This window comes from Oenanthe melanoleuca, chromosome 2 (genome assembly GCF_029582105.1).
Source record: "Oenanthe melanoleuca isolate GR-GAL-2019-014 chromosome 2, OMel1.0, whole genome shotgun sequence".
Taxonomy (NCBI): domain Eukaryota; kingdom Metazoa; phylum Chordata; class Aves; order Passeriformes; family Muscicapidae; genus Oenanthe; species Oenanthe melanoleuca.
In genome coordinates this window covers 51,925,455-51,944,611 of record NC_079335.1, presented here as the reverse complement: position 1 = coordinate 51,944,611, position 19,157 = coordinate 51,925,455, and the positions used below count along the sequence as shown (strand labels likewise).

The 19,157-nt window shown below is 43.3% G+C and overlaps 1 protein-coding gene across 1 annotated transcript; it reads right to left on the bottom strand.

Moving 5' to 3' along the window:
- Nucleotides 1-4,852: 4,852 nt before the first annotated feature.
- Nucleotides 4,853-18,686, bottom strand: CIDEA (cell death inducing DFFA like effector a). Its single transcript, XM_056483888.1, has 5 exons — nucleotides 18,566-18,686; nucleotides 14,610-14,766; nucleotides 14,289-14,435; nucleotides 12,009-12,190; nucleotides 4,853-8,943 (listed from the first exon to the last, which is right to left on the bottom strand). Exons 1-5 carry the CDS (start codon nucleotides 18,601-18,603, stop codon nucleotides 8,811-8,813), a joined length of 657 nt encoding a protein of 218 aa, XP_056339863.1. The 5' UTR covers nucleotides 18,604-18,686; the 3' UTR covers nucleotides 4,853-8,810.
- Nucleotides 18,687-19,157: the final 471 nt, after the last annotated feature.

Sequence of the window (19,157 nt, the reverse complement as noted above, 5' to 3'; positions counted from 1 at the left end):
GAAAAGCACTCTGCAGCAGTGGTACTGAGGGTGTTCACCCCTTGCCTTGGACTGCAGCCCATGAGCAGCATTACCATATTCATGATCTAAAGGCTTACGAATGCTGAGAATGTGAGAGGTCAGTGTGGCCCAGGGCCAGGGCTCAGCCCACTGCTGGCCCGGTGAATAATGCACTTCACGGTGCTTTGTTGAGCAGAGAGCCAGAATGGGGGAGGATATGGGGCTAATATACCCTGGCTGCACAGCTGAATGCCACTGCTTTGTGGCAAGGGTGTGGAGACACAGTTGTTGCCTGTGCGTGGAAGATTTGCAGAGAGATACATCCCTGTTGTGTGAATTTATTCCATTGTGGTGTCCTGACTCTGTTAATGAACAGGGACTCTATGTTAAGTGTGGGCTGTATGATCTGTCAGGAATAGGGCACAGCTTGAAGTAATCACAAGTGTCTTAGGACACCAGCTTGGTTAGTATGGAAGACATAGCTAAAAGTGCTACAGAAACAAGGAGAATGATTATTTCTGTGTGAGAAGACTTAACATGAACAGCTAGAACAAGATAGATATAAATGTCTTTTTTTCTTAATTTGCATTTATATAAATTAATTTATATTTATAATTTATTTTTTATTTTGAATTTTTTTCGTGTGAAAGAAAACCAAAAACCAAAATGTCAAAACTAACCAACCAACCCACCCCCCACTCTAATTAACCCCCCCACAAACTCCAACCTTTGTAGAGAGAGAAGTTAGAGAAAGAGAAATGACTTTTTTCTGTTAGATTGCTGCAGCCTTTAGTCATAGCTGATGCTGCAAAGTGACTAAACCTGCTTTGTTTTCACTGATCACAACTCTTGTGAAAATTGAACGCAGTACAGTCAGGGCCAGCTAAGACTAGGAGGAATTGAGAGGGCTGTTTACTAATTCAGTGGTCACAAAGGTGGAACTATTAGAGACAGTACTTTTCTTATCAAGGTGAAATATTGATCCTAATGTTGTAAGCAGAAAGTGCTCTCAATAATGAGGAAAAACAGCTTGAACATCCCATCCAAAGATGAAATGGCTTTTCTGGGAGACTGGAATATTTGCAGCAGCTGTCTAATACTTTATAATTTCTAGTAAAATTGATTTATTTTTGAATAATCCATCATCTCTGAAAACACATTGGCTATTTAGAAAAATAGTGACTTTCATTTGGAAAGCATGATCACTTGTTCTGATCACAGAACAATATTCTGCAATTGTTCAAGGCAGCTTTTCTAGGCAAATTCCCTAAGTAGGCAAGAAGGCAAGAGAGCTGCAGCTGGGAAAGCACCAACATTAAGCACATTTTTTACAGGAATCACTGAAATGATGGCATTTGCAATTTAGCTTCTCAGGAATAAAACAGAGTTTATCATAGATCTCAGTTTGTCTAGCTCAGTAATAAATCAACAGTCCTTCTACTTAAATTAGTTTATTTATAGTTTTCTTGTGCATTCTCTCCTGATTTTTGAGATGGGAGAAGAGTATTTGAAAACACTCCTTAATAAAGAGCAGCAGCAAACCAAGCTATGTGTCTTCCCTATGCAAGGGAAGACACTTTGTAATTAGAAGTGTTTTAACATAAAAGATTATGGACTTCATTATGTAATTAAAAATGTGTCATAAGAAATTACCTTTGGGACTTTAAAGGACTTCTTAGATGTCTGAGATTTATCTGGGTCTATAATAAACTGAGTACACACATCATTAAGCTACTGTTTTCTTAAATAGAGTTGTCTGAGGATCTAAGCTTTTCCCTTTTTTAGCACGACAATCACAGACAACCTGTTATAATAGTTACATTGCTTAACCCCCACCTAATCTATACATAATGTATTCTAATTATTGAAGCAGACTTTTTAGAAAACTATTGGTCAACAATTTTTTATGTTGTAACTGCATAAAATGCATTATCCTGTTTCTGGAGTCTATTAAGACATGCTTTGTTTCTAGTGTTACATTTCATTAGTTTTGTTTTATGAAACTACTTACACTACGATTTCAAAGTTCTTTTTCCAGTGATAGTTGCTATTTATTAATAAATATTCCTAATCAAGAACACATTAGGAGTTGGGCCTACTACAAAAGATTCACACTGATGGGTGACCTTAGAAAAACCATGCCCCAGACTGAGCTTAGTGAAGTGAAAATTTTAACTGTCTCAGATATGACTGTATTTTGTCCCTCCAAACATTGCTGTGAAAAGCCATTCAGAAATCACTCCAAAAGACTTGCTTCCAGTTTTACTGACAACCATTAGCACAAACACCTTGGGGTTTCTGCTTATTTTTCTTCCAGTATGTGGTAAGTTAAATTTTGCTGCTTGCCAGGCACCTACCAGCTGATCTCTCACTTCATCCCCTCAACAGACATGGAAAGAAAATAAGATTAAATAGTCTGTGGGTCAAGATAAAGACTGAGGCCTCACTCAACAATTAGTGACATCAGCAAGGATCAGGGAGGATCAAATTAATTTCAGCAAAAAATAGAATAAGATGGTGAGAAACAAAGACAAACAAAAACAATTTCCCCAAATTCTGCTTTCTTCCGAAGCTGAACTTCACTCCTTCACTCCCAGCTCTTCTACCTCCTCTCCCTGTCCCCAAGCAGTGTAGGAATGGGGGTCATGATCACTCCACATCCAATCTTTGGTGCTGTTCCTTCCTTCTCCCCCTTTCCCCTGCCTCACCATGGCCCTTCCCATGGATACAGACCCAGCACGGTCCCTGTCCCAGTGAGTGGGACAGGCTGCTCCAGTCTGGGTCCCTGTCCCTGTGAGTGGGACAGGCTGCTCCAGTGTGGGTCCCTGTCACACAGTGAGTGGGACAGGCTGCCCCAGTGTGGGTCCTTGTCATACAGTGAGTGGGACAGGCTGCTCCAGTCTGGGTCCCTGTCACACAGTGAGTGGGACAGGCTGCTCCAGTGTGGGTCCCTGTCCCAGTGAGTGGGACAGGCTGCTCCAGTGTGGGTCCCTGTCACACAGTGAGTGGGACAAACTGCCCCAGTGTGGGTCCCTGTCACACAGTGAGTGGGACAGGCTGCTCCAGTGTGGGTCCCTGTCCCTGGGAGTGGGACAGGCTGCTCCAGTCTGGGTCCTTGTCACACAGTGAGTGGGACAGGCTGCTCCAGTGTGGGTCCCTGTCACACAGTGAGTGGGACAGGCTGCTCCAGTGTGGGTCCCTGTCCCAGTGAGTGGGACAGGCTGCTCCAGTGTGGGTCCCTGTCACACAGTGAGTGGGACAAACTGCCCCAGTGTGGGTCCCTGTCACACAGTGAGTGGGACAGGCTGCTCCAGTGTGGGTCCCTGTCCCTGTGAGTGGGACAGGCTGCCCCAGTGTGGGTCCTTGTCATACAGTGAGTGGGACAGGCTGCTCCAGTCTGGGTCCTTGTCATACAGTGAGTGGGACAGGCTGCTCCAGTCTGGGTCCCTGTCACACAGTGAGTGGGACAGGCTGCCCCAGTGTGGGTCCTTGTCACAGTGAGTGGGACAGGCTGCTCCAGTCTGGGTCCCTGTCCCTGTGAGTGGGACAGGCTGCTCCAGTCTGGGTCCCTGTCACACAGTGAGTGGGACAGGCTGCTCCAGTGTGGGTCCCTGTCACACATTGAGTGGGACAGGCTGCCCCAGTGTGGGTCCCTGTCACACAGTGAGTGGGACAGGCTGCTCCAGTGTGGGTCCTTGTCACACAGTGAGTGGGACAGGCTGCCCCAGTGTGGGTCCCTCACTGGCCACAGCTCCTGGCAGAAAAATTGCTCATTCATGGGCTGCCCAGGGCTGCAGCCTCTTCCACAGCATGTCCACCTGCTGTGGGAGGAGGTTCCATGGGTGGATGTTTTCTCCTGCATCTTCCTCCACAGAAAAAAGGGAAAAGTCTGTCTGGCACATGCAGCACTTTCTCCCACTTCTTTTCTGACCTTGATGTCTGCAGGTTTTATCTCCCACTTTTTTTTCAGTTCCTTCTCACAGCTGCTGCACAGCATTTTTTACCCTTTCTCAAATATGCTTCCACAGAGACACCACCAGCTTGTCTGAAGCTCTCAGCTTTGGGCAATGGTGGGTTCATTTCAGAGCTCTATACAACACAGAGGCCACCCCCACAGCATCCCTCTAATTCCCTTTGCCAAAGCCTCACCACTAAACTGAGTACAGTTCTATTTTGTGCTTTCCCACTGCAAGAAACCAGACCTATAAATATCTATTTTATTCCTTTTTCTCTGCTCCAGGTCAGCCTTTCCAGGCACCAGTGATTCCCTCACAAGAGGGGAACTGCTCCATCCTCAAGCTCTTCAAAACTGTCCCTTAAGCTAAACACAAGATGGACTTATTAGATAGAAGAGCAATAGACAAATCACACTTGCATGCTAACCCCCCTCAAACTTAAGTTAATCCTGAACTAGACAAATATGATATTTCACTAAACTAATTAAATTTTTTTCCCTGCAAATGTCTACTACTCTATCTTTAGGTAAATGACTGCAGAGAGGTTTTGTGAGGCAAAACAAAGAGGTCCTTGACCCTAACAGTGTTTAATGAACACCAGAGATCACTGAACCCCTCTATCTCCTGTACTCAGTACTTTGTAGTCTTTGGCAACTTTTGTAAAAGATGGAGGAAGGCAAACCTTTTGTATGAAAGGAAGCACAGTTTGCACAGTTCCTCTGAGGCCAGAAAGTGAGTCAGCAGCAGGGACTTAAGAGTTCAGAGCCACAAAATAGTATCCAGTTACTTTACTGCCACAGTCCAACATTTGGAAACAGTTTGTGCCAGACCATAGATTCATTAATATTCATGGTTATTTCAGGAAGAAGTTGTTCTGGAAATGAATAGAGACAACATCCAAAGCCACTACTTGATTTTATTTATTAATGAACAATGTTCCTTAAAATTGGCACCACACAGCAGAAAATATTGCCATCACTGAACACAATTTTCACCCATCTCAATTTTCACAGCAAGCTAAACTACTGAGATTAAAAATTGTGAAGTGGGAAAATATGATATTTTCCCTTAGCAAAATAACAATCCTTACACTGAAAAACATCTTAGCTACACATATGACAATGTAAGGTAGAAAAAGCAGTAATAAACTCTAAGCCCCACAAGGATACTTGCTGATACATAACTGAAGTGGGATGTTAATCACATTAAGTCCTCTAATAAACCTTGGGGCATCAAGTCAAAAACATGCTTTGTACTTTGGTTTTAAACTTTTGTCTTTTTAACTTTTAATTAATTAGCTTGTGCCTTTAGTTCAAGTGTTATTTCAGGGAGGAAGCACACTGAAATTATTTAGAATTATATTTCTGCCAGTTACAAATTATCATATGTTATCTTCACAGTTAAAATTACCAACATTTCCAAAATTGTGTATACCTACCTCTCTGCACACTTCACTGAAAAAAATTCCAGCTCAAAGTCCAATTTTCCTGCTTTTATCTTCCCCTCCTCTGTAGGAAAGGGATTCATAATGCTTCCTACAGCATATTTCAAATGATCTAAGAAATTTAGACCCTGCATTTTCTTCTCTCCCTGGACAGAAGAGCTTGTAATCCCTTTTCTCCTGAAAGAATTGGAAGGTGCAAGCAAACTTTCATGGGTTTATGAAAGGAAGGAAATGAAGTAATGATAAACTGCACACACACAAAAGCTACTAGATTCTTCATTCTGGTCATAAAGAAAGCAACTTTGCTCTGTCTGCAGAACATGAGCAGTGCCTGAGTCAACAAGGTCTCTTAGTTCAGTGAAAATTCCTTTTTTGGTAACCAGAGAGTAGGACTTGGTGCATTGTTAGTAAGTGATGCAAAGCAACAGGGAAAAAGGGTCAGTGCAAACAAGGAGGCAGAAAACATGTTTTACACCTTCTGCAATTTTACACCTTCGGTCCCAGCCTTGTCTGCAATAGCAACAAGTGCAGGTTAACTGAGCTTATAGGAAATAAATCTAAAGTTAAAAATGCCAAAAAAAAAAAAAAAAAAAAAAAAGGAAAAAAAATATAAATTAGCTGCTTCTCCACTTTCCTGCAGTTAAGAGCCTAGTTAAGAGTTTAGTTTTTTCTGTCTTGCTAGGTATTGTACAGCATTTGTATATAGTTTTCTAAAAGGTAGATAATGCAGAAGTTTTTCTTTGCTGCATATGATATACAGCTGAAGTAAAAGCTATGCTTCCTAAGCAGTGTGTAAAAAAAAACAAAACAAAAGCAAACTGGTTCCAACTCAGAGAATGACAAACTCCTCCAGTTTGACTTGGAGCCAAAATTTTATGTCCAGAAAGAAGCTGGCAGAGTAGTAAATATCACCTCCAAATACTAAGCCTGTGAAAGATCCAGATTCAGAAGCAATGAAACAATTTTAACCACAACTTCCAGGACACTTCTCCCATTTCGAGAAAATACCAAAGCTGAGCTACTTTAATTCAAAATGCAAACAGCTGAACAGAGGGAACTGCTCCAAGATGGAGACTGCTGCATACAGGAACTTCAGCAGCTCAAGTTTTAAGCTGCTGAAGGAGCAGCTGCTTAAAAACATTGCACATTCAAAGTAGGTTAGCTTTTCAGATCACTGCTAGATTACACCAGATAGTGTCACTGTAAACTATGGAGTGTTAGTCCTGCAATAATTGCCTCTGGCTAGAGAAGGCTGGAATTTGGGATATGCACAGTTCAGACATGCAGAAGCTTTTGTACTACAGTTGTTGAAGAAGTAGCTCAAAGCATCAATGAGCTCTTCTGGTTGTTTTACTTTTATTTAATGCTAGTGCTCCCACCATAGGCAACATAAATATTCATAGAAGCATTTTAGAGAATTTGCTTTCAAGAGGTGTGCTTGTTTTAATAGAATAAGTGGTCATTAAAAGCTAAAAAAATTCCCATGTCCTTGTTAAGCCAGTTAAATGCAATTCCTTGACAAGGAAAGAAAGACTTAAGAAAGAAAGATGATTAACATGGCAACAATCATTTATGCAGGGGATGTGAGGAAAAATACAGATAAAACATAAAGAGGTTATATCAAAATGGAAGCTTTCTCATTACTCCCAGAATAGTTTATTGTTTTCTTCTGAAGGACACCTGACAGTGCTGCAAGCCCCAGGCCTTCTCCCTGTGAGAAATTAAGAAAGAATAAATTCTCCTCTTGTCTGGGGCAGTATGCTGTCTGCCTCCTCCAGCAAACACTCAGAAGTAGATGGGAAACAACAGGAGAAGACACCAAGCTTTTTCTTAGCTGTCTATTTATTAGTAATACCATTACTTAAGAGACGGGCAGAGACTGACTAAAACTCGTGTCCATCAGTCCTTTAGCACTTGGGTTTTGGCTGCATTTGAGAGATGCAGCTCCAGCTGGCATAGCCATGCTCGCAGTGGGAAGGCAAAAATGAGCACATGAAGGGGAGATTTGCAGCTAAAAGCAAGAGCCATTTTCCCCTGTATCAGTGACCTTTGACGTGAACAGAGCCAGCTAAGAGGTCAGAACAGAAACCACCAGCCATGATACTTCATCTTTCCCACCTTCCTGCTTCTCTTGTAGCAGGTCAGCTCAGTGCAGTTGGTGCACACAGGGAATGGATTCCTGTCTCAGTGGCACAGCAAGCACTGTGGGGTCCATAGTGGTCTTTTCCAAGATGCCTAAGGCTACGTGTTCTCCAATTTTTTACACTGTTGAGGAAGAGCTTACTGAAAGCTGGACATAGCAACATTTCAGTAAACTGCAGGAAACATTATTTTGTCCTTTAATACAGCTTGTCTTGGGAGACTATGATACTGCAAATATTAGCTTTAAAGCATATATGTATGTCATGCAAGACTAGACAGTGAGTGTCCTGCTGCTCTCCCCTGAACTCAAGGGCAACAAAATATCCAGCATCTCTTACATGTACCTCTAGCCCAACTTGGCACCAAGTGTCATCTTGTAACAGTAAAACCTACAGAAGTGGTGGTTTAACCCCTGGAAAAACCTGCAGCAGGTTCCTTATAAGTCATATTCGTGAAACCATGGCAGATTATTGAATGCTCAGGCAGAACTGGACATCAGATTCATTAAAAAATTATCAGGTTCTACCACTGTGTGAGCTATAACCACCTGAACATCCTGAAGATTTGAAAAAAAAAATTATAAAGAACTATAATGAAAGGGGTTTATTTGTTTTAAGGGAAGTAAGGCTAAATCTTAACCTTCTGCTTAGTAGTTGCACTATCTCCAATTAGACTTCATGAAAAGAGTCAGTTACTGAAGCAGGGCTGAAGTTGCACTATGTAGTTCCATTGTCAGCAGGACTAAATAGGAACACTTCACCTCAATGTCAGTTTCCCACTAATGCCAGCACTGCTAAGGATTCAAACAAACAAATAAACAAAAAAACCCCACAGTCCCCTCTGCCCTCACCTTACAGCCCAGTCTGTTCAGAATGCAAGTAGATAGCCATGGAAAAAAAAAAAAAACAAAAAACCAAACACAAAACCCAAAAGTACAAAATGTCTTGATTGGTGCAAAAAATATTCCACTGGTTGCAAAGCATGCAAGTTTCCAAGAATCCTTATTTTCCATTTTGAATTGCTGGGGCAAAACCCTTTCCCCTCTCTCCTTTTGCCAGATTCTCAGGCATTAGGCACCCATCTTTGTGTGGTGTTAAGAGCCTGTGAACATCCAACACTTCCTGACTAAGGCCTAAAAGCACTCCCAAACAGAAAAATATTAGCTCACATTAGTGCACATCCCCCCACTACAACATTATTACAAACAGAACTGGGCAAGAGAATGTCTTTAAGCACAAGGATTCAGCATAAAGAGTGCAGCTTGGTCATTACTCCCTCCTGGATCTTGTGCACATGTCATCTTCATCATATTCACCCATCAACTGCAACATGTACGTTCCAGTGTAGAGCAGAAACTGTCCAGTTATTTGTGCTGCATGGGACATTAGCTGGAGCACTTTCCTGGAAGAAAAGTTATTTGTTTAAGAAAAAGTCACCAGCAAGATTACATCACCCCTTTCCACCCATAAAAAATAAATATATTTAAAACCTCCTGTCATTCCTTCTCATTTCTGAGAAGATGGTAATTTTTGTACCTTCTTTAGAGAAAATATTTGATTGACAGAAAACTGTTGGCAGGACCAGAAATCACATTTAACAAAGCAGACTGGCATCCTGCTAGACCCTCTACTGCAAAGCCATCACTCAAACCATCACAATACCACAGAGAACAACTTTGCCTGGGAGCAGCATTCCTGCAGCATAAACTCACCTCATGTCTCACCTTTGTCATTCACTAATATAGCCCTGTATGTATCTTCAAGCCACTGATCAAACCTGATTAGATCTGAAGCTAAACAATCACATTACAATGAGTACTCAACAGCAAAACAGGTGAAGCAGGAAAATTGCCAAGCTGCAAGCCTTAAGAATTCTCAGTTCACAGCTACTTTATTTTCTAAAAATTTGATAAAACCAGCATTCAAATATATAGTGCTGTGTAAGAATCAGTACAAATCCATAGACAACATCAGGTAAGCATCAGAAGTTGACAATATAAATTGTGGATCTTCACAGGGAAAGATCAGTCATATTTGAATGGTCATTTAGTCAACTTAGTTATAACTGCATCTTCTATTCTGCAAGAAACAACAGGGATATAGGTACTGAGAGCTACATTTGTGTTTCATCCCCCAGAAGTTAGGAGGGTCCTTACAAATATCAAGCTGAGGCACTGGGAAACAGTTCAAAAAAACTGGAATGGGATCAGTTTCTGAAGATACAGAAACCAGATCAGTCTCACTTATGCAAAAAAAAAAAGTGGGAAGATTTTCTGAATTCCTGTCTAAGAAAACATGCAGCTGTGAACCCTCTGCTTCTACTCACTTGTCCTTTGAGCTTAAGCAGAGAAGGAAAATCCTTCTTCCTACAAATTCATGTTTAACCTCAGTGTCATGAAAGGTTTGCAGTTGAAATCCAATGCCTCAACACAGTGGAATAGCCTGTGCTTAGAGCCTGTGAAGCCTTTAAAGAACACTGTACCCTTATTCATGCTTCCCACACGTGCCACTTCAGCATGTTCTTCCTCAGCCACACAGATCAGGCAGGGAGCTTTGCAGTTGCACAGAAAGCTGCACCTGGTGCTGGGCTTTGCAGCAGCTGCAGTGTGTCACTTGCACACCAGAGCAGTTGCCACTTAAGCCAGGGAACAAGTTATTTGTTGAACTGGACATTTGATCCTTCAGTGGGACACTACAGGGAAGCACCACAAGGGGAAATGCACTAATCAGACCTGGCAGGCTTCCAGCCCCTCCCATCATGAACAGCTGCAGCATTTTTCAGTCCCTTCCCTCCACACTCTGCTTGTGGGCTCGGGGAGAGGGCATCAGAGTTAGCAATCAGGAACTCATTAGCAGAGGGACTACACCAGGATCCTGACATTGTCTCTGATTTCAACAGCAAGTTGAGACAGGCCATGTCACTGCTGTGTTCAAGGGTAGCCAAGGTTATCTCTTCTGTCACCCTGTGCTTTGCTAGCAGACTGTCATCCCACCCTGACAGTGACACTTCCCTTACAGCTCAACTCTGCAACATAACAGAGCTTCCAGAAGAACTCCACAGCTACTTCAGCTGTTTGCCAGCACCACTCCTTTCTCACCAGCTGCCCTGTCTTGGCAGGGAGGCAGAACTGTCACTTCAAACTCTCCTTAGGAACACAAGTTCCAGTGCTGGTACTCAGCTCCATAGCAGGCAGTCAGAGAGTTTGTTTTGGCTCGAGAGAGTTTGACAAACATAAGAACTGGAGGAGTGCAGCTGTCCAAGGGCAAACCTCTGCCTTGAAGAAACCCTAATGAAGTCAGTGTTACAGGTGTAGCCTGTAGCTGGATAATCACTTCATCCTGACCAGAGAGGAGCCTTGTCTACAGCCACACCAGCTGTAGCCTGAAAGATGAAGGACAGGACCACCCAAGTAGAGTGGGAGAGGTCAGTGAGACTGAAGGGAACAAGATCAGCATTACAATGTTAATACCTGCATCAGGAGAGGAAGGACTGCTTAAAGACTTCATCTAAAGGCCACATATCACTCAGGACAAGACAAAAGTTCACTGATAACATATACATCTCTCTGTCAGATCTGGTCCTCAAGTAATAAAATGCAGCATGCCATTATGTCTCAAACCAGAATTCTAAAAGTCAGGCAGAGAAACTTGGGGTTGCAGCTTAAACAACTTCAAAGTACAGCACCTCTGGGAAGGGGTCTGACCCCAGGAATCTTCTTGAGCCAGGGCAGAACAGAGCTGGTCTTGACAAGGCACTAACTCTCAACTCATTGTTAAAAACAGTGGACTTAAAATAACACAGCATTTCCCAATAGCCAATTCCACCAAACTCACAGCCCACAGCAAATCAGTCCTGCAGGAGACTGCTCCTTGACAGCCTCCCTTAGCTAGGCTAGAGACTACACCAGCTGGCTTAAGAACAGTGATATCAAACAGTCTTGCAACAGATGACAAATCCACATAAAGTGAGAAGAGTGTCATGTCTGTTCCATTTTCCTTTGCCTCCATGTAGCTCAAGTGGTGAATCTGGCAAACAGGAGCTGCAATGTCTGAGTGAACTTTAAGACCCCTGACATCAGATCTCAAATTCCTCTCATTTCATCCCCTTGAAGTCTCCTCTTCAAAGAGCTGCTTCCCCAGCCTCCTGCATTCTTCAGACAAACAAATCAAGGAAATGTGAGGAAATTCTCTCAGCAGAACAAAGAGACCATACTTACACTCTTTCAATAAATTCAAGCTGATAAGAGTTTTGTCATAGCAGAAACTTAGGATTCCATCATTAAAAGCTACAGGACGTTTTTTACCAGTCAGCTATCCACCTTATGAAGAAAGAGTCAGCATATTGGCCAGTAGGTAAGAAATAACAAAAATACTAAATTTATAAACACACCTGCTTCACAGAGCCAATAGCAAAGACAGATTTTTACATTAGCAGGTACACCTGACCAGCAGTGGAAACACACTCACCTCAATACACTTTTTGCTCCCATGCATTTGATGTCATATGAGATAGAGTAGATCTCATAGAAGGTTGCCTTGATGTTTAAGCAGCCAATAAAATCCTTAGGGTTCAGTTTGTACAGATCAAATGTGATGTTAGCTACTCCCATTTTCTTCTTTTTTCTCACAGCGACAACTCCATTTTTTGTCTGATTTAAAAAGAGAGAGAGATAGTTTGTACCATGACACAGGAAACTACAGCAAGACAATCATTAACAGCGCAGCTCTTCAGAAGCAGCTTTGTTTATTCCAGTCTTGGGGCTAGTTCTTGATCAATTCTAAACTAGAATTAAAAGCAATAGCACACAGAAAAGGAGGTCTCTAGTTTATATATTGTTTTTCAAGTCCCGAACAGGCTTCTGAAGTTTTCCAAACAGACTAAAATTCTAGAGTGACAGAGCATCTCCTGAATATTTATTTTCTGTAGTAGAGCTTCTTCAGAGCACACTGAAGCCACTGGACAGTGTTCCTGCCATTTATTTATCCTGGTACATTCTGGCTGCTCCCTGAGGAGTTAGGCCACCAAATATCCAGGGTGACATCAGGTCCTTCTGCTTAGTGAGGAGCACAATACTGATGAGCACTCTCAGAGACAGCTACAAAGATGACATCTGTGAAAAGCCAGAGACTCATTTCAAAACCTGGCTCACAACATCTCTTTCTTCCTACTAAAAAGAAACACAGGGAGGGAACCACTGCTGATTAGACCAAGGGTTTAATAATGAAATTTTAAGAGAAAAAGCAAAGGAGGGGGAGCACAGAAAATAGTCTTCCACCTTAAATACACCCTCCTTTATTGAAAGCAGCCCTTGTCTGCTGCAGGGTGTGTGCTCCAAGAAAGGAAAAACAAAAAGAAAATAGTGAAGAGAACCCATATTCACAGAGACATCTAGTGGATACACGGGATCCTCTGCTCAGCACGTTCCATTCAAGGTTAATGACCTGGCAGCTGCCAGGCTCTTTTCTGCACGCTAAATGAAGCAATAAAGTTGTGTAAGACTGGGCCTTTTTGTACTTGACACCCCAGCCCTCAGACAGCACCATGATAAGTCAGACAAAGTTAAACACAGCAGTATATCATTAGCCAGCAATTTTATGCCTGTTTTCCTTTGATATCCTCCAAGCTCCAGCAACAGGGTCCCCTATCAACAACAGCTTTGGGCATGTATAAGCAGCTGGTGTGCTTGGAAGCATCTTCCATTAGCAGCCAGAATATTTGGATAAAGCAGGACAGAGCTGGTGCTACACTCCAGGGACTGGTGAAGCTGTGACCATCCCTCTGTTGTCACTCAGAGGGACTGCATCCAGACTTGTGCTGCTGCAATGCCAGACAGGACACAGGGGAAAGGAGCAAGGTGGAGTCACACCCTGGCAGGAACTCCTTCTCTGCCCTTGGAGCTCATGCCCCAGATGCAGAGCTGGATAAGGCAGTGAGGTATTTTGGAGAAAAATGCACAGGCTGCCCATACTGCAACAGGAGACTGGGAAAACAGGGCCACATGATCGAGCTGTAAATGTGAAGGCACAGAAGTGGTGTCCCTGCTTACAGCTCCACAGCCAGCTCTGCACCTGGCAGAAAAAATTCTGATGCCAGGATTTTAGCAACAACCATGGAAAAACAGTCCTGAGTTTCACTCTATGTTATTAATGTACAGATGACTATTTCCCCATAAAATAACTAATTGAATACTGAATTTATATGATTAGAAGGCTAAAGCAAGCCAGTTTTAATAGTTCTTAAATATCTTGAAGCATGCAGACTGACATTAGTTTCTGCCAACTTCTGGTGAAATCAAACACAGGCATTTTTCTAACTATCATTAACTATTACTGCCTTCAGAACTTGTTTATATCACTTCTATGAGGATTTTTACAGTCTAAATCTAACTTTAAAGACACTGGTTTTTAACTTCACAAAGTCCTAATTTTCTTTCTGTTAACAAAAAGGCTCAAGAACAAGTATTGCTGAGCTTCCCCAAAAGCAGGGTATTTTCCCTGTAAGATTTTTCAGCTGTAATGTTTTATTTCAATTCCTGGTGGATTTTGCCAACAGATCTATGTCCAAACAAGGGACAATAAGAAATATGAACTTGATTTTTCATCCAGGAAGGCTCAACAAGGAATTTACACCTTGCCTCTTCAGAGGAATTTTTCTTCCTCTTCTCTCCCCTTTCCAACAATTTTAATAGCTACAAACATTCTTCCATCCACTTCTACTCAAATGAAAGAGAAGCAGTCAACACTTACTGGTGTCCATCTCTGTCCATTTTCTAGAACCATGAAGTGTGTATTATCATCCAGGGACTTGAAGAACTCTTCTGTGTCCACAACTGTGCCATCTTCCTCCAAAACCAGAGTAACTATTCCAGCAGTTATAACAAAGGCATCTAAAGTCTGAAAAAAACCAGGAGATTTTAGCATTCTAAAGAGAGCACATCATTTCATATTGAGACTTGCTAAACTTCCCCAGTAATGGTTTTTTTCAGAAGAACAAGAGTCTCTGGATTGTCTTTCTGGGATGCTGTAATTCCCTGCAAGTTTCAGTCAGAGTGGGACTGTTTGCTCTACCTTGCTGAGGAGCTCCTGCAGGCTGCTTGCAACAATTCCCTTCCGGCTGCTGCGGGAGGCGTTGGACACACGGAAAGGGCGCCCTGCAGGCATGAGAGCAGGGAACAGGGTCTGTCTTGTTACTGCTCCCACAGATGCTCCCATGGATATGAAAGATCTAAGACAAATAAAAATTCAACACAGTTACAAAAACAGTCAGGTCAAGTACTGCACGAAGGAGGAAGACTGTTGAAATAATCGCATTATATGAGTAATTCACAGATCACATTAAGACTCTTGGAGCTTAATTTCAAAACTAAATACTACACACCTACAGATGTATTATCTCTGAATTCTCTCTTGCCCGTGACATTTGGAAAGACTTTTAAAATTAAAACAATTTCAAGCAGACGTGGGACACCTCTAGCTTGGCTGACACCAAGGTCACAATCACAGTGAAGCTGATGGGCTGTAAAAATGAATTTAAAAGGCAGCAGCTGTTACTGCATTGTTACTTAGATCATTCTCTTTATTTCCAAGATAAACACTCAGTGAGATACACAATTAGTTGAAAGCAATCTTGTGTGTTAAAACATGGGTTTGTTTTATGAAGACTGAACATATTCAAAACACCCGGCGGCAGAATGCAAGCAGAGCTTTGTGATATAGTTACACTTGACTTCTGAAGAGTCAAAGCATTTGTTTGTAAATTATATCTGCAGACTATGAAATGCCACCTGGTTTTGAAAAACACAAAATAAGGGACTTGTATCAGAAGGAGTTAAATGCAGTCAAGGTTAAAATCCAAGTTCTTAAATGCATAGTGTTGTTCCAGCGAGGCTGGAAGAATTCAGTCACTTTTAGAAAGAGATTTTAAATTTTTCTGGGCAAATGCATATTTACCTTTGGCAAACCAAGCACATAACACCAGTAACAGCCTACTCCCACACCAATGTACAGATCTGCTCTCACCTACACCTAGTGACACCCTTTTCTGCCAAATGATAATGGCTAAGTCAATAATTATCTTGCCAAAAATGGCACCCTGCCCGACACCTGGGAAGGATTGATTTCTAAGTCTTTTAAAAGGAGGCAATATTTTGTCTCCCACACTCCTGGACTTTACCCTCTGTATATACCTTTGTCTCCTTCATACTGAATTTCTCAAGGGTGGGGAAGTGAGGCATCCCCATTTTGTTCTCCCACATAGGTTAAAAGGTCAACTTTATGTAGGAAAATCTATTCTCAGACACTTTTACTGAGGGTAGAGTGAGCTGGCAGCCTTTATCTTCAGCCAGAGAGTGAATACAGGACTTCCTAGAACAACAATGAGATGATATAAGGTTACTCAACTTATGATCTCCCAGTCACGCCTTTTATGCAAACCCACACCAACCATGGAGAATAAATATTTTTTCCACACCTCTTATCTGGTCTATAAGGATATTTTTGTGCCTAAACAGATTCAGATTTCAGTGAATAATTTATTTCCTGTTCTCACTACGAACTGCTCTTCTGGGCTATCACTTTTCCTCTAAAGAAAAGGTTTACCTTCCTCAAAAACTCCTTAGCATTATTGGAACTTTAATATTTTTAAAGGAGGAGAACATTCATCAGTTTTGTTCTAGCTCATGCTATAACTTTATTGCTAGCCCTGGCTGTACAGTAGGTGCCTGGCTTTCAACATTTGGCATTTATTTATACACACATGGCTGATGGAAACCTCTGTCCTTCCTGTGATAGAGCTGGTGAGGATAAGCAGCCAGTTTGACTTTCAGGAAACAAGAGCTGTTTCCTATTAAAGAGCTAATAGGCAGCATTCCTCCTGGAAAAGGGTGAGGGCCAGGGAGGAGGACAAGGAGACAGCAGTGACACAGGCATCGAAGCCCCACAGAAGGGAAGCCTGGTAGGACAGGCTGTGTTTGTCAATCTCTGCTGACTAAGTGCATGGATCACCCCAATCACCCCACTGCCTGTGGGCAGCTCACATTCTGAATCACTGAGTGTCTCCCTCAGGAAGGAAGCCTGCTCATCTACCTTGGGGCTGGTGACACCACTTCACAGGGCACCCCGATGTCAAAAAGGGCAGCACTGTGGTTTCAAGAGCTTTCATAGCTGATTGCACCTCATTGCCTCTCACAAATTTGAAAGATTGCATGTACAATAGTAACATGAGCGATATATATGAGGACAGTCAATATCAGTCCCATTGAAAAGTTTTCCTTCCCATTAGGTAAGCCAAGGTGTCATTCACAAAAGACAAAACATAAGAGTAACAGCCAAAACATACATGCTGGCAAAGAATGAGAAATGTTAGGGACACAGCTCATGGGCTGGACTTGAGCTAACAGGGTTCACCCCAACCAACTCTACAAGCCAAACTTTGAAGCTCTGAGCAGAATTTCTCAAGGAGTCAGGATCAATCACCTCACACTGCTGCCTAGTTCTATCTAAAATATATCTAAAGATTAATAAACCAGGGCTTACATTATCACCACCAGACAGCCACTGAACAGGAAAGATCTTAAGTTATATAATAGTGGTGATATTCCACCTGCATTTTGCTAAAACCTGTCAATAGCACCTTTAAACTAAGCCTGCGTAGGCTTAGAAGTGAGTCTGGGCTCCGGGTCAGGCTTCAGCTAATGAGGAGATAAAAGGCAGGATGATGAAAAGCAGCCAGATAAACAGAATGTGAACCCTTCTATTTCTGGGTCTACTGCTGAATTTATTTTGTGTGCCACTCTCCTTCTAGATCATAGGCTCAAACAGGCCAGCTTACATTCACAGCTCTTAGAAAGCTCCATTCTTGCTGTAGCTGTCCTCAAAACATAGACAAACTAACTCCTGATACAAGGAATTCCTCTGCTAGGCTGGAGTTACAAAAAATAATTTCCTATTAAAAGCTGATCAAGCTAAGTCACAAAACTAGAGGTGGAAAGGAAGGCGCAGTTGGTTTCATGAGAAAGTTGAGTGACATATTAAATACAGACAAATCGACTATTGTTTTATTACTCTTTAAAGCCAATAGGATCAAGTCCTAGCTCTTCTCTAAAGGAAGAAAGAGTCCCACATCTGTGGAAAAGACAAAAACATTTTATTATGGAAAGATCAAATACCTTCAAAGTTTAGCATGTTATCCAGTTTGCTTTGGCTAACTACAATCTGCTAGAGAGGGCTTCACAGATGCTGCCACAAGCACTCACTCTAGTGTCAAATCCGGTAGGAGAGATTAATTAATTTCTGAGGAGGACATGGGGGTTAGAAGCTTGCCTTGAGCCCGTATTTCACTCTTTATCTTTGTTTGCAACATGCCCCATATGTTTGTCTAAGAATGTGGTGCAATGGTCTCAGTCCACTCAGAAAAATCAACGTTGCACAACACGCTCCAGGATCCGGCACGGATTGATTTTTAGGTTAGGGTTCGCTGGCAAAGGACAGCGGGAGTAACAACGGGGAAAACAAGAGATAATTTAAAAACAAAAACAAAAACAACAACAACAACAAAAAAAAAATCAACAAAACAGGGAAAGTTGGAAATTAGTCGGGAGACTTAGGGTTCCACCAGCTGGCAGCGTGGTCCTGCTGCTCAAACACGGACTGCGGAGCCACCGCAAGCGCAGCTGGCAGCTGAGTTCCGAGCAGCCCACGGAGCTGCACCCCCATGGTCGGGCTGCCTCGGTGACAACATCACCGGGCTGTGGTCACGCTGTCCCCGAGCCCCACGGCTCCGGGGCACCGGCACAGCCTCGGGTGCCTCGGGTCACGGCAGCTCCAAGGCAGCCCAGGCTGCAGGCTCCCACCCGCGCTGCCCTCAGCACAGCCCCAGGCCCGACCCGCTGCTCCCACGCATCCATCGGGGCTAATCCCCCCTTCCCCGCAGCTCCATCGGGGTTAATCCCCCCGCCCTCCACCGAGGGCTGCCCAGCCCAGGCTCCCCGCCGGCCGGGGGGCTGGGGAAGGGCCGGTTCACTCACCGCAGCAGCGATCCCACGCCGTCCCGCGCCACCTCCATGGCCCGGCCGGCCGCGCAGCCCCGCTCCCGGCGCTGGGTTAAAGCGCGGCGGCGGCTCCTCCTCCAGCCCTGCCCTCCTGCCCTCCCTGCCCCGGGAGCCGTGCCCGGGGCTGCGACAGCCCCCGGGGCAGCGCCGGTCCGCAGCCGCAGGGCTGCACCGACACGCCGGGCTTCGGGAAGGGACGTGTCTTTAGGAAATGCCTTCTGTTCTACCTGGGAAGGGAGAGGGAAGGGTTTTGTTCAGCCTGTGTGGGGCATGCACTCTCCACGTTAGCTAGTTACAGCTAATATAGTAACAGGGGAAGCCAATCTCATTTGCGGCCTCCCGGCATTAGAGCAAATCAACAGATTAAGTGTCTCAGCTTCTGATTTTAGGGCCTGAGAATAAGCTTACAGGATTAATGTGTACAGTAGTGAAGGTATTTACTGCTACTCCCACGGGCAGGGGAGCAGCGACTTCTGTTTAGTACACAGGAACAGAAGTTCCTGCTCACATGGACACAAATCCGTCACAGCTCTTTTGGGCTCTGGAACCAGGTCCTGCTGCTTACAGC